Source organism: Anolis carolinensis, chromosome 2, assembly GCF_035594765.1.
Source record: "Anolis carolinensis isolate JA03-04 chromosome 2, rAnoCar3.1.pri, whole genome shotgun sequence".
NCBI lineage: Eukaryota > Metazoa > Chordata > Lepidosauria > Squamata > Dactyloidae > Anolis > Anolis carolinensis.
In genome coordinates this window covers 16809211-16824773 of record NC_085842.1, presented here as the reverse complement: position 1 = coordinate 16824773, position 15563 = coordinate 16809211, and the positions used below count along the sequence as shown (strand labels likewise).

Below are 15563 nucleotides of genomic sequence, written 5' to 3'. Positions count from 1 at the left end.
CTGCTATCATTACTCTTACTTTAATTTAGATTTTCTTTTAATCAAACATCAAATCTGTATAGTTAATTCAAGTGATCAAAAAAATCTACTGTATAGAACTATTTAATCATCTGACAACATCAAATAAACATAGATTATTCTGAATATATGTGAACATATTATATACCCTTTTCACTTTTCTTATCTAAATTTCTGACTATCTCAAATCTCTATTTTTAACTGTGTATTAATAAATCTTAATAAAATATATTTTAAAAAGAAAGAAGCAGTAAAACACTTGTCTCCAGAATTTTATTGTTGTGAGGTTAATTTTAAGTCCAAGATCTTCCAGAGCCTGACACTGGAAGTCCGACAGAAGTTTGGCCAGGGACGGAAAGCAATTGAAAAAGTAGAAAGAAGGGTGGTAATATTTAAAATTAAACATAATCAGCAACAAAAGCTGTTGTGGCAGTTCAGCAAAACAGAAGATTCTGGTGCCAGTGATTTAGTGATTGAGCTTCAGCAATTCAGGAGCAGGTTCAAACTTACAAAGAAGACTTTATTGAAAGAACATAACTAGATAGAAACCTTAACAGGGCCTAGGTGTTTCTTTGGCAAAAGCTCTTTCGGCACTACAGACATTAAAAGGGTTCTTTCCCCTGTGTGTTTCACTTGATGAAGATGTAGGCTTTGCTTCAATCTGAAACATCTTCCACACTCCAAACACTGAAACGCTTTTTCACCAGAGTGGATTCTTTGATGTCGTGTGAGGCTTGCCTTCCATGCGAAGCCCTTCCCACAATCCAGGCATTTAAAGGGTTTTCCCCCTGAGTGGACACTTTGGTGTTCTCTGAGGCCTGCCTTCCATGTGAAGCCCTTCCCACAATCCAAGCATTTGAATGGCTTTTCACCAGAGTGGATTCTTTTATGTTCTTTGAGGATTATCTTCCGAGCGAAGCCCTTTCCACAATCCAAGCACTTGAATGGCTTTTCCCCAGAATGTGTTGCTTGATGAGCAATTAGACCTCGTTTTTCTGTAAAAGAGCTTTCGCACTCCAAGCACTGAAAGGGTTTCTTCCCTGTGTGAATGGTCTGGTGAGAGGCAAAGCATGCCTTCTGCCTGAAGCTCTTTCCGCACTCCAAGCATTTAAATGGTTTTTCGCCAGTGTGGATTCTTTGATGTTGGGTGAGGCTTGCCTTCTGTGCGAAGCCCTTTCCACAATCCAAGCATTTGAATGGCTTTTGCCCAGAGTGTGTTGCTTGATGAGCAATTAGACGTCTTTTGTCTGTAAAAGATCTCCCACACTCCAAGCATTGAAATGGCTTCTCCCCAGAATGAGTAGCTTGATGAGAGGTGAGACCTGTCTTCTGAGTATAACTCTTCCCACACTCCAAGCATTTAAATGGCTTCTCCCCAGTATGAGTAGCTTGATGAGAAGTGAGGTTTGCCTTCTGAATGAAGCCCTTCCCACACTCCAAGCATGTAAATGGCTTCTCCCCAGTATGAGTAGCTTGATGAGAGGTGAGACCTGTCTTCTGAGTGTAACTCTTCCCACACTCCAAGCATTTAAATGGCTTCTCCCCAATATGAGTAGCTTGATGAGAAGTGAGGCTTGCTTTCTGAATGAAGCCCTTCCCACACTCCAAGCATATAAATGGCTTCTCCCCAGTATGAGTAGCTTGATGATAGATAAGCCTTTTCTTCAGAGTGAAACGCTTTCCACACTCCAAGCATGTAAATGGCTTCTCCCCAGTATGAATAGCTTTATGATAGATAAGCCTTTTCTTCAGAGTGAAACGCTTTCCACACTCCAAGCATGTAAATGGCTTCTCCCCAGTATGAGTAGCTTGATGACAGGTGAGGCTTGTCTTCTGAGTGAAACTCTTTCCACACTCCAAGCATTTGAATGGCTTCTCCCCAGTATGAATTGCTTCATGACGAGTCAGGTTTGTCTTCTGAATGAAGCTCTTCCCACACTCCAAGCATGTAAATGGCTTCTCCCCAGTATGAGTAGCTTGATGACAGGTGAGGCTTTTCTTCTGAGTGAAACTCTTCCCACACTCCAAACATGTAAATGGCTTCTCCCCAGTATGAGTAGCTTGATGACGAGTCAGGTGTATCTTCTGAATGAAGCTCTTTCTACACTCCAAGCATGTATATGGCTTCTCCCCAGTATGAATTGCTTCATGACGAGTCAGCTTTAGCCTCCGAAAGAAGCCCTTGCCACACTCCAAGCATGTAAATGGCTTCTCCTCAGTATGAGTAACCAGATGAAAGGTGAGGCCTTTCTTTTGAGTGAAACTCTTTCCACACTCCAAGCATTTAAATGGCTTCTCCCCAGTGTGAGTAGCTTGATGATAGGTGAGATCTATCTTCTGAATGAAGCCCTTTCCACATTCCAAGCATTTGAACTTTTTCTCTCCCGTGTGCACTGCTTGATGACGAGCAATGCTTTTCTTATGACGGAAACATTTTCCACACTCCAAGCACTTAAAAGGCATTCTTTTAGCGTACGTTGCTTCCTGACCAGAGAGGCCCAGCTCCTTCTTCTCTCCACAGTCCCGGTATTGAGATGATTCCCCTTCTCTGTGAGTTTCTTGACAATAAAGAAAATGAGAACACATATTTAAAAAAATCTTAATAAGTATCATTTAAGTGCTCACCAGAAATTTAGGTAATCAATCCCATTGCTGAGCTTCACTTACTTCAAGAGTTTCCTTCTATGGCTCTCTGAAAATCTACTTTCTTGTAACTTCCAACTATCAGACCTGGATGTACCCTCTTTAGCAAGACTAAATGCTAACTTCCAAGGGTCGCATGCCATAAAATCGTGTAAGATACCTGTTCTTCCTCCGTGCTTAACTAAATGAACTGGAAGGCACCATAGCACGAAGGACAGATCGGAGCGTATTTGGTAAATCAAAACTTTTTTAATAGACAAAATTGATCCCTTTTCCTCTTGTTGCCACTATAAAGTGCCTTGTGAGGAAAGAAATCTCTTAAGTCTATGCAGTTCTGGATAGATTTTGCCACACAGTATAAAGTCTTGTCATGTCTGGATTATTTAATCCAGCGGTTCCAAACTTATCTGACCTACCGCCCCCTTTCCAGAAAAAATATTACTCAGCACCTCCTGGAAATTAATTTAAAAATTTTTTTTAATAGCAATTGAACAGAAAGATATATGTATTAATGTTTCTACCTTTTTCATAAAATATAGTAAAGAAAGGTGTAAATTAGAAACATTGAAGTTTGAAATTATGAAACTATTTCTTGAACTCAGAATAAAAAAGTAATACAGTTATTCATCGCCCCCAAATGCGGTAGCACCCACTTTGGGAATCACTGTTTTAATCCAATGTTGTCGTGCCTTTCTCTATTGCTGTATTATATGGTTTCTTAATCTAACTTGAACACAGTTCCGACGTGACGTGAATTTCTGTGCTCCTTTTTGCTTCCTACACTTCCTTCCAGTGCTTCACCAACTGACAAAATCTGACAAAAAATAACTGCCATTAGCGCTGGGCTGTGGCGCAGGCTGGTGAGCAGTCAGCTGCAGCCAGCTGCAACAAATCACTCTGACCAAGAGGTCATGAGTTCGAGGCCAGCTCGGAGCTGCGTTTGTCTCTGTCTTTGTTCTATGTTAAGCCATTTTGTTTGCCTTATATGTGTAATGTGATCTGCCTGAGTCCCCTTCGGGGCGAGAAGGGCGGAATATAAATACTGTATTATTTTTATTTATTATTATTTCCAGGTTGGCAGGAGCCAAGGCTAAGCCCCGCCCCTTTAGAATCTTAAAGGAACAGGGCAGCAGGTAATGTTTTGCCTCCTTGTGGCATGACAATACCACTTTCCCCAAGGCTCGGGTGGGTTAAACCACGGATATGAATAATATACAAGGCACGTGCTATAGTTACCCATGGATCTAATTTACTGTGAAAAAGAGAGTGCCTATTTCTGCATTTTCAGAAAAGGTATTTCTAATAACAAATTACAAACAAGCAGTTCTTGTTGACCCAGAAACAAGATTTTTTTTTGTGGATTTTTGTTGTTGCATGTTTGTTGATAGATGAGCATTAGGGAAAAAAGTGGACGACCTCTCAACTGAAGTGGTTTGAACATTGGGCTATGTTTCTTAGACACTATATTTGTTGGAAATAGCAACCTTCTACAAGTCTCCGATACTAGTTATTTGTTATGTATATAATTGAGATTGCTTACTGTATTGTATGCATATATCGATATGCAGTTTTCCCTTTAGCTCTATGTTGTTTGAAGATTGTGGGAGGGACTACAGACCATGTGACCAGATCTGGACTATTCAAACTGAGACTCCATTTTAGAAGTCAGTATGCTTCAGTTTGAGTTAGTGTGCAGTATGCTTCAGTATGTATTTAGCAAAGTACGCAATAGTATGTAGTTGAGTACAATATTCTGCAGAGTAATCAATTTATACTGAGTCTGTGTTCAGTAATGTATTAAACTGAAGAAAGTGTTAGTTTGTACACAAAAGAGAAAAGACTGAAACAGAATGCTTATCGAACAGACTGTTTAAACTCTGAACCAATAAGCAGTGTACCTGTATGCTGAATGAATGAAGTTTGTAAGTAAATCCACTATGTTAACTTATTTACAACAACATTTCTACCCTGCCCTTCTCATCCGAGGGGACTCAGGGCGACTTTTAAGAAAGACTACAGTAGAGTCTCACTTATCCAAGCTAAACAGGCTGGCAGAAGCTTGGATAAGCGAATATCTTGGATAATAAGGAGGGATTAAGGACAAGCCTATTAAACATCAAATTAGGTTATGATTTTACAAATTAAGTACTAAAACATCATGTTTTACAACAAATTAGACAGAAAGAGTACTTCAAAACACAGTAATGTTACGTTGTAATTACTGTATTTATAAATTTAGCACGAAAATATCACAATATATTGAAAACATTGACTACAAAAATGGCTTGGATAATCCAGAGGCTTGGATAAGTGAGGCTTGGATAAGTGAGACTCTACTGTACTTACTTTTTGGTCTCTTGAGAGCATGATTTAAAAGCAATATATTTTTATGGGAGAGTAGATGTTTTTGGAAACTAAAATAACACTTTTGAAGATCTGCTTTATGTTTTATGCATTGGCGTATCTTTGTTCCTAAAAGTTCAAAGAGATAACCAGGGATATCAGTCTAACAACGGAGAAATCTAAATTGCGTTGCATGAACACTAGTGTATATTTACCACCAAGGAGAAGATTGATTCAAGCAAGTTTTTAACTCTTCTCAAGAAGATCATACTTTATGATTATTTCAAATAGTGTGAATACCAATTAATCTCCCAAAAGGGTCATGCTTCCCAATGGTTTTACAAAAGTTACGATCACAAAAAGGTCATAATTTCCAAGTTATGTCTTTAAAAAGGCTATGATTTCCAAAAATATTTGATTCCCTGCTCAGTCATGGAAACCTACTGAGTGATCTTGGGCGAGTCACACAATATCAGCCCCAGAAAACCCTGTGATAGGTTTGTTCAAGGCTTGCCATAAAATGGAAATGACAATAACAATGGAAACACAACACCAGCTGTTACAATATGATGGAAACAACCGGTTTCTTTCCAACCTGTTTCAACATTGTTTTGATTTCAAAAATGATACCTGGGAGTTTCTGCTCCCCTCCATGTCATGTTGGACCTATAGAGAGATGCTGTAGTTGAATGGTACATGTAATGTTATTTTATCCTGCTGTGAACCTAGGATAAACCTGGTGAGTTCTTTGCCCCCTCCCCCCTTTAAGTGACATCATGCGGCTATGTCATTCTGTTAATACTTTTTTATAAAACAGGGAGCCTTACTTAAAGAGGACACCGTTTCCAAATTTTCCTTCATGACTTGTTGATGCAAAGCCCTTTGGTCCGGATCCAGCAGGGCCCACTCCTCCACACTGAAAGACACGGCCACCTCTTGGAAGGTCACCTAGACAAAGAAACATTCTTGATAAGCAGAAAACGCTGACCCCAGCCAGAAAACCAGTTGCTTCCGGTGGCCGATACAGATGTCAATCTTTACACAGGCATCTTGGGTGGAAAGAGGGGAGAATAGCAGTGTGAAGAGGAGACCGGAAGCCTGAGCCCTTCTTGGCCCATCAGTGAATCTATCACCTACCTGATCTGGTATCACAGAATGTGTGCTGAGAACATCAAAAGGAAGAGGGAAGCCAGTATATGTTGGTTCTGATTCACCTCCTGTAGGAATAGAAAAGGCAAAGGTATTTTATTGGATATGAATATGAATGATATTGGATATGGATATGGATGTGAATGTTTTATTGGATATGCAACAATTGAATATGCTGCAGTGTCATGGAGCCAGATCCCAGGGCTGAATTTCCGAGCCCTGGACCTGGCGTCATAACATAAATAACCCTGAAAGCACCTGGCGGGAGAAGATAGTATGAGCCTGGGAACTCAGGGTTGAAAGTATAAACAATTATAATTGGTATAGTGTGTGGGAATAGTAGTAATGTGATCCAGAGGGTGGGGTTTGATGATGATATTTGCGTGTGGTGTTACGTTGCATCAGAGGTGATAAAAATGGATGTATGTAAACATTAGGTCATTCTCGACTTTTCCAAAGTCATGTATTCTTCAATAAAGATTGGATTTGAGAGCAGCTATCTTTGATCTGCGTTCAGACTGGTCCTTTGAAGTGAGCCTGACATTTAAGTCGAGAATCCCGTTCTCACCCTCCTGCGGATTCGCAGTGAAGTGATAATGAGTGGAGAAGGAGATCAAAGCCCGAATGGAGCAGGGGCCCGGCCGTTGGGAGAAGAGACGTTGCAAGCCGTAGCTTCCTCTATGGGGTACCCCAGGCCGAACGGCGTGACTCAGAGGATTCCCAGAGGAGGAAGAGGCGTCTCTGTGGCTGCAGAAACCAGTTGGGGATCTGGAGGAAGCATGCCAGAGACCGTAGCCCTGCGGTTATCCATCCTGGAAACTAATTTATCCAGGCTGTCGGAAACCGTGGGGAGGTTGGTCCCACTATTGGAAGAGAATCTCCAAAAAGAGCCCATCCGATATGGCGCCGAGAGAGAGCCAAGTAAAGAAGGAGATTGGAGCCAGAGGGGCCAGCGCGCATCAACGCAGAGTCCCGTGGCGGCGAGGGACGAGGGAGATGAGGAATACTGGCGGGAGCTGGAGTTCCGAGACAGAATGGCCCGCGAAATGGAGCGCCAGCGAGCTCTGGGAACTCTGAGGCCGCCAACTCCAACAGAACTTCCAACCCCCCGAATGGGTGTCGGGGTGGAAAGGCCACTGGGGCCAGGGATCGGGTCCAGTGGATTAGCAGACGAAGGCGGAGAGGAACCGGAGATCCAGGAAGAGGAGGAGGATGTGCCGTACGACGAGGAAAGGCGAGGTGCGGGGACTACAGCGAGGCCCGCATTCGGATGGGTGGAAGGGCCGACAGCAGCGGCAGAATGTCGGGAGCCGCGCAGAACGACTACCGGAGTGGGGCGCGGCGTGTTCAAAGGGGCCGCCCAAGGAAACCCGATGCAACCCTTCCCCATGCCCCCCAGACAGCATCAACGGGCCGCAGAGTGGATGCAAAGGAGGGAAGATCTCAAACTAGAATACGGAGGGGAATCATCTGAATTGAACTTTTTTCTCATTAGCATCAGAGGATACATGGAAGATAATGCACACACATTCCCCTCCGAAGCAAGCATGGTTCGAGCCATCGGCAACACACTAAAGAGAGGAGCTGCCAGCTGGTATGTACAACTACATGCCAGACGCGACCCATGCCTGAGGTCAGTGCCCCGCTTCCTCGCCGCACTAGAAAACCGGTTCAGAGACCGGCTAGAGCAACTGAGGGCTCGAGACCAGCTTAAAGGAATAAAGCAGAGGGACAAAACGGTGCCCGAGTACGCAGAGGAATTCCTCCACCTCGCGGAAAGGGTACCAGAGTGGTCTGAAGTGACCAAAGTGGAGATATTTAAAGAGGGACTACGCCCCGAGGTTTTTAGCTGGGCAGCGCACAGAGATGACCCCGAAACACTCCAGGGCTGGATCCAACTAGCGGGGCGCGTTGAATCCACCCTGGCCCAAGTAAAGCGCTTCAGGGGCAGCGGCGGCCAGCAAAGACCGGTGGCGAGAGGTCGAGGAGAAATGAGGAAGCAAGAAAAGCCCGGAGGGAGGCCGGGGATCCCCTTCAGAGGAGATGACAACAAACCCAAACCGGGATGCTTTGTATGTGGGAAGACGGGCCATCGAGCAGCAGAATGTTGGGCCCGGAAGGGGGAGCCGCCAAAACCCTCAAAGCCCAAGCCAGCAACCGGGAGGCGTGCGGAGGAGGAGGTGCAAGCCCCAAAATCTTCGGAAAGGCTGGTGAGTCGAGACAAACGCATGCTAGTAGTGCCAATTTGCCTATCGGGGCTAGAGAACCGGGCCACCTGCAGGGCATTCGTGGATTGTGGTTGTTCTAGGAACATTATAACTCCGGAACTAGCAGGAGCGCTGAAATGCCAGCAGATGTTGCTTGACTCCCCAATTGCATTTTCGCAGCTAGATGGATCAGTTGCGGCTGGGGAAGTATCTACAAAGGAAATACGGGGGGTCCCATGTAAAATAGGCAAATGGGAAGGAAGAATATCCTTTGTGATAGCCCCTATCGCCACATACCACGTAATATTAGGGATACCGTGGCTCGAACAGGCAAATCCTGAAGTAGATTGGAGAGGAAAGAGCCTAGCATTTAAAGAACAACAGATGCAATGGGAGATAAGCAAAATTGCAGGAGAGGAGGACGAGGGAGATGAAGCAGGTGAAATAGACCCACAGCTATTGCCACCTGAATACAGAGACTTTGTGGATGTTTTCAATCAGAAAGAGGCAAGTAAATTACCTCCCAAGAGGAATATAGAAGTAGAAATTGAAATAACCCCAGGAGCAAACTTACCAAAACCAAAAGTGTATCCCATGTCTGTTCAGGAGAAGGAGGAATTGAGGAAATATATCGATAAGAACCTGGCGCGAGGCTTCATTAAGCCATCCAATTCTCCTCTCGGAGCCCCAGTGTTATTTAGGAGAAAGAAAGACAACTCCCTAAGATTGTGCATTGATTATCGAAATTTAAATGCAATTACTAAGGACAATAAATACCCTATGCCCTTAGTAAAGGATTTAATCACCGTATTGAAGAAAGGGAGCATATTTACTAAACTTGATTTAATTGAAGCATATCATAAATTAAGAATCAAACCTGAGGATACTTGGAAAACTGCATTTTCCTGCGCATTCGGCCATTTTGAATATAAAATTTTGCCATTTGGATTAAAAAATGGCGGCGGTTGCTTTATGCAGCTTATAAATGAAATACTACACCCATTGTTGTACCGAGGGGTATTCATATTCCTTGATGATATCTTGATCGTGAGCGAAGATAAAGAAAAGCACGTGGAATTGGTCCGGGAAGTTTTGCAGAGACTAAGGGAAGCAAAGCTGTACGCAAAACTGTCCAAATGTGAATTTAATAAAACTCAAATTGACTTTCTGGGGTATCGGATATCTCCAGAAGGATTAGCTATGGATCCGTCTAAAGTATCAGACGTAAAAGAATGGGGAGTACCTCAAACTAGGAGGCAATTGCAATCATTTCTGGGGTTTGCAAATTTTTATAGATCCTTCATAAAAGGCTTCGCGCAAATAACCGCACCCCTTACTGAACTTTTAAAAACAAAAGGGAAAGGGGAGACAGCAAAAGTGAAAGCTCCTGGCGCCAAACTGAGTTGGACGCCAGAATGCCAAAAGGCATTTGAAACCCTAAAAGGATGCTTCACAAAAGAACCCATCCTAAAACACCCCGATATAAGGAGCCCTTTCATAATTCATTGCGATGCTTCAGACTGTGCATACGGGGCAGTACTATTGCAAAAGGATCAAAATGGGAACTTAAAACCTTGTGGATATTTGTCCCGGAAGTTCAGTGAAACTGAAAAATGTTGGCCCATATGGGAAAAGGAGGCATTAGCCATATTAAAAGCCTTAGAATGCTGGCGACACTTCCTCGAAGGAAGCGGAATCCCATTTGAAATTTGGTCTGACCATAAGAACCTCCAGTATTTAAAATCGCCTCGGAAATTGTCCCCCAAACAAATAAGATGGGCACAATACTTCAGCAGGTTCGATTTCCAATTAAAATTTTTCCAAGGGAAGCAGAATGTCTTGGCAGATGCTCTTTCACGCATGCCTCAACACGAAGGCGTAACCACAGCCAAAGAGGGAACAATATTCTCTGATAAACAATGGGGCTTAGTTGTCAGGACAAGAGCGCAAACCCAAAAAGAGAACACTGCTATTGTTGAAATCGACGGGGAAAATAGTTGGGGAAAAGAACTGAAACAGTCTTATGAAGGAGATCAGTGGATCGCATCCAACGCAGAAAAGGGGGAGCAGAAGGGGGGATTTTGGTTTGTGAATAAGAAACTGTATATCCCAGCAATATTAAGGATTAAGATTTTGCATCGTTTTCACAATAACCAGAGCGCTGGTCATACAGGAATTACAAAAACAACAAAGGCAATAACAAAACATTGTTGGTGGCCAGGAATGAGGAAGGACATAAAGAATCATGTTGTTCAATGTGACGATTGTGCCAGAAATAAATCGAGAGGAGGGAAGCCAATGGGATTATTACAAACAGTAGCGGAACCTACCAGACCTTGGGAATGTGTAGCTATGGATTTTGTGGGGGAACTGCCGGTTAGCAAAGGACATCGTTATATTTGGACAGTATTAGACCTGTTTTCTAAACAGGCCCACTTTATAGCACTGACGAAATTACCATCGGCAGAGAAACTAGCTGAATTATACATAAACCATATTTACAAACTTCATGGATGTCCCAGTAGAGTGGTCAGTGACAGAGGAGTTCAATTCACAGCAAAATTTTGGGAAAAATTCTTGGAAATGCTAGGAGCAGAAAGGAGTCTAAGTTCTGCTTTTCACCCCATGACAAACGGGGCAGTAGAACGTACTCAACAGACACTGGGGCAGTTCCTTCGAATGTACTCTAACATGAGACAAAATGACTGGTCTAGGTGGCTGGCTTTTGCGGAACTAGCTTTTAATTCGACTATACATTCAGCAACAAATAAAACTCCCTTTGAAGTAGTTTACGGGTATGAAATACAGCCTTTGCCCCAGTTGCCAAGATGGACAGAGGATGAAGAAACAGGGGCAGGGAAATGGAAAGCTCAAATGCTAGAATGCTGGAGTCAAGTGACTGCATCCTTAAAGGAGGCACATAAAAAGTATAAAACGTTCGCAGACAGAAAAAGAGTGGAAGGCGATAAATTAGGGAAAGGAGATCTAGTGTGGTTAAGTACCCAAAACATCAAATTGGGGCTACCTTCGAGAAAATTGGGCCCCAAATATATTGGACCATTCAGAATACAGGGTGTTATCAATGAAGTAACTTTCCAGTTGGCATTGCCAAAGAGTTTAGGGAAAATACACCCAGTATTCCATCGCAACTTACTGAAAAAGTATATGGGGACTTTGGACAAAATGGACACATAGAGTTATTGTTTGATTTATTTCAGGATTGTGATGAAAGAAGAACCGAAGAGGAGGATGAAGAAAACGAGGGCGCCATGTCATGGAGCCAGATCCCAGGGCTGAATTTCCGAGCCCTGGACCTGGCGTCATAACATAAATAACCCTGAAAGCACCTGGCGGGAGAAGATAGTATGAGCCTGGGAACTCAGGGTTGAAAGTATAAACAATTATAATTGGTATAGTGTGTGGGAATAGTAGTAATGTGATCCAGAGGGTGGGGTTTGATGATGATATTTGCGTGTGGTGTTACGTTGCATCAGAGGTGATAAAAATGGATGTATGTAAACATTAGGTCATTCTCGACTTTTCCAAAGTCATGTATTCTTCAATAAAGATTGGATTTGAGAGCAGCTATCTTTGATCTGCGTTCAGACTGGTCCTTTGAAGTGAGCCTGACACTGCAGCCTGAGAGTGTGGTGGAGTCTCTTTCTCTGAAGGCTTTTAAACAGAGGCTGGATGGCCATCCATTAGGAGTGCATGGAAGGGAACTGGGACTGGATGGCCCTTGTGGACTCTTCCAACTCTAGGAATCATTTTATGATTCTTGGAAGGCACCACCCTGAGATGGCACGACCTGAACAAGGCTGGGGGTGGGAAGGTGTTGTTGTTGTTAAGTGCCTTCAGACCAATTTTAAGATTCTATGAATGAGGGACCTCCAAGCCAGGTCTGCTCAGGTCTAGGTGATTCAGGACAGCCATGGCTTCCTACGGGGAGTCTAACCCCTGGAATTCAATCTCTCTTTTCCTGCTGCCTTCTCTCTAACACGTATTGTCTTTTCTAGTGAGCCCTATGTAATTGTGAAATGGCCACATTATTTCAATGACATTACAGTCATCTTGGCCTCTAGGAGGAATTAAAGTTTGATTTTCTCCGGGGCCCATGTGTTTGCCTTTTTAGTTGATGGCATCCACAAATTCTCCTCTAGCACAGAGAAAAGGGTATTTTGGGGTCTTTAATTCATTACTCAAAGCCACTTTGAGAGCAACCGACCTCAGCAACAACCTCTGGCCTGGATACTTCAGCCATTGTATACACCCTGATTTCCATTGGACTTTTTGAGGAATTTATTCCCCCTCGCCTATGCTTTTCTGGCGGATATTGGTGGAGAGAAAATTGTACCTATTGCATCTGGCACTTAAAATAGCTTCTCATCATGGGAATAGCATAGCAATATGTATAGCAATATGACATTCTTTCAACATATTCTCCTCTTAACCTGCTCTTCTCCAGGCAAACCATACCCGGTTCCCTAAGCTGCCCCTCGTAGGGATTCATGATATCCAGACCTTTGTGGCTCAAATGTTCATTGAGCCACAAAGACTCAAAAGGAGAGGAGTCCAGACATCCGAGTGTCCCTGGGTACTTACTTGTGGAGCTGGGTGGTTCCCTTTGTCCTGAGCAATCCAGCATCCGGCTGCAGGTGCAGGGAGGCCTTTCCAACGCGGTGGCCACCGCTGCACACAAGTCCACCTCCTGGAAAAACACCAAAGGGACACAGATACAAATGATCAGAAAACTGAAAAGGAAAAGAGGTGAGGGAGGGATCTGGAGTTTGGCTTCCTTCACAATAAGCCTCCCTGCCTCCTTGGAAGCATGGGGAGAAGATTCTCTCACCTGTGTTGTATGTTTTCCGGGCTGTATGGCCATGTTCTAGAACAGGGGTCCCCAAACTAAGGCCTGGGGGCCGGATGCGGCCCATTGAAGCCATTTATCCGGCCCCCATGGCACAAGGGCAGAAGGGGGTTGGGCTAAATGAGCCAAGGGGTCTCCTCTTCTCTTACTATTATTATTATTATTATTATTATTATTATTATTATTATTATTATTATTATTATTTAACATTGAGACTGGGTGGCCATCTGTCAGGGATGCTTTGCTTGTGCTTTTAGTGCACAAAGGCAGAAAGGAGTTGGACTAAATGGCCCAAGGGGCTGTCTTCCAACCCTCTTTTTTTATTATTATTATTATTATTATTATTATTATTATTATTATTATTATTATTATTATTATTAACATTGAGGCTGGGTGACCATCTGTCAGGGGTGCTTTGCTTGTGCTTTCGGTGCACAAAGGCAAATGGGGATTGGACTCAACGGCCCAAAGGGTTTTTTCCAACCCTCTTTATTGTTGTTGTTGTTGTTATTATTATTATTAATTATTATTGCTCAGTGGCCAACTATAGTCCGGCCCTCCAACGGTCCGAAGGATCGTGAACTGGCCCCTTGTTTAAAAAGTTTGGGGACCCCTGTTCTAGAAGTATTCTCTCCTGACGTTTCGCCCACATCTATGGCCGGCATCCTCAGAGGTTGTCAGGAGAGAATACTTCTAGAACATGGCCATACAGCCCGGAAAACATACAACAGCCCTGTGATCCCAGCCATGAAAACCTTCGACAACACATTCTCTCACCTGTTGCTGCTTCTCCGTCTCCTCTTGTTCCCGACTCAGGAGGAATCCTTCAGCCAAAGCCACGGCCTGGGAACTGGTCTCTGCCCCACATTCCCTCACCCAGCGCTCCATCTCCGCAGGAAGGACGGCCAGGAACTGCTCCAGGAGCACCAGGTCCAGCATCTCCGCCTTGGTATGTTCCTCAGGCTTCAGCCACAGGCGGCAGAGAGAGTGGAGGCAGCTGCAAACCTCTCGGGGCCCCAAGGCCTCCTTGTAGTCGAACTGCCTGAAGCTCTGGCTTGGCGCTGCCTCTGAAGGTGGGCTGTCTCCCCGCAGCCCCTTCCCCAAAAGGCCTCCTTCCCAGAACTGCCCTCCATTCCCAGCAGGAAAGGCAGGAGGGTCCGTGCTTGGCTCAGGGTCTAAGGCTTCTTGCTTTCCCACCTGCCCTGTGTCCTTGCAGCCAGGCTCCAGCCTGGGCAGAAGAGCCATCTCCCTCTTGGGAAGGCACACTCTCTCCTCCTCCACAAGCCCTGCAAGGCTCACCCAGTCACTCCTCCTCCTCCTCCAGGAAGATTTCCACATGGCCAGAAGAGGAGGGACCTCGCCTGCAGGAGGCTTCTCATTGGCCACTGACTTCCCCTCTAGGAATCCACGTCCTTTGCTTTAACTCTTTGGAAGCCACAGAACAAAACCTCCCTCTGAAAGACATGGGGAGATGCTGCTTTCAAGGCATTTTTTCCCAGGAACAGAAGAGGGTTTGAATAACTTAAAATAGCAGTTCCCACACTGAGGTCCTTTGGATGTTTGGACTTTAATCAACACAGTCTGTAATCCTTGGCCAAGGAAGAGGAGGCTTCTGGGAGTTGGAAACCAAAACATCCCAGGATCCCAAACACTGAATAATGGCACTCTCAGTCTTATCAGACAGCATACCTGCTTATGGTATGGGTTTGTATTAGGTGATTCCAAAGGCCTTGGGTGAATCTACGTTGAAATAATTGCATCTGACACCACTTTCACTGCTACGGTTCAATGCTCTGGAATCATAGAATAATTGGGGGCAGGAGCTTGCAGTGTCCTTCTCTGCCAAAGAGGGCTGCTGCCTCCCCAAACTACAACTCCCAGGATTGTATAGTTCTGAGCCATGGCAATTAAAAGAGCTGTCAAACTGCATTAATTCTGCAGCGTAGATTCATCCTAGGAGGTCTATGCTTGTTGTGGCCCTGGCCTTTTGCCCCCAATGGCACTTAGAGTTCCAAAAGGGAACCACTAACAAATCTAATCGAGTTTGGCTGCTAGAACTGACCATCGTGGTGACCTTTCTCTGAACATATTATAGGTTGTCGGGGTGAATCACTACTGCAACATAGGAGCCCCTGGTGGCCTAGGGGACTAAAGCAATAAACAATACAAAGAAAGGATTCCCTGAAATGCACAGGCAAGAGGCCACTATAACTAGAAATGTAATCCAATAATATAAACTATAAAACAGTAATTAAACCAAAATATAATCCATGTGTTACCAACACACATACATTCATCGAAAGTAAAACACTATATTCAGAGTTTGTGAGTCCAAT

At 44.1% G+C, this 15563-nt stretch overlaps 1 protein-coding gene across 1 annotated transcript; it reads right to left on the bottom strand.

Moving 5' to 3' along the window:
• Nucleotides 1-273: 273 nt before the first annotated feature.
• LOC134292294 (zinc finger protein 665-like) lies at nt 274-14565 on the bottom strand. The gene is made up of 5 exons (XM_062973233.1): nt 14005-14565; nt 12963-13068; nt 6142-6221; nt 5832-5952; nt 274-2576 (listed from the first exon to the last, which is right to left on the bottom strand). The coding sequence occupies exons 1-5, from the start codon at nt 14563-14565 to the stop codon at nt 556-558; spliced, it is 2889 nt and encodes a 962-aa protein (XP_062829303.1). The 3' UTR covers nt 274-555.
• Nucleotides 14566-15563: the final 998 nt, after the last annotated feature.

What these genes read in the sequence shown, in the direction of transcription:
- LOC134292294 (XM_062973233.1), bottom strand. Translation starts at nt 14,565, where the DNA reads ATGTGGAAATCTTCCTGGAGGAGGAGGAGGAGTGACTGGGTGAGCCTT. An exon ending in AGACGGAGAAGCAGCAACAG is followed by an intron (nt 13,069 to 14,004) that starts GTGAGAGAATGT and finishes GTGTTTTTCCAG; the next exon opens with GAGGTGGACTTGTGTGCAGC. An exon ending in GGAACCACCCAGCTCCACAA is followed by an intron (nt 6,222 to 12,962) that starts GTAAGTACCCAG and finishes CTATTCCTACAG; the next exon opens with GAGGTGAATCAGAACCAACA.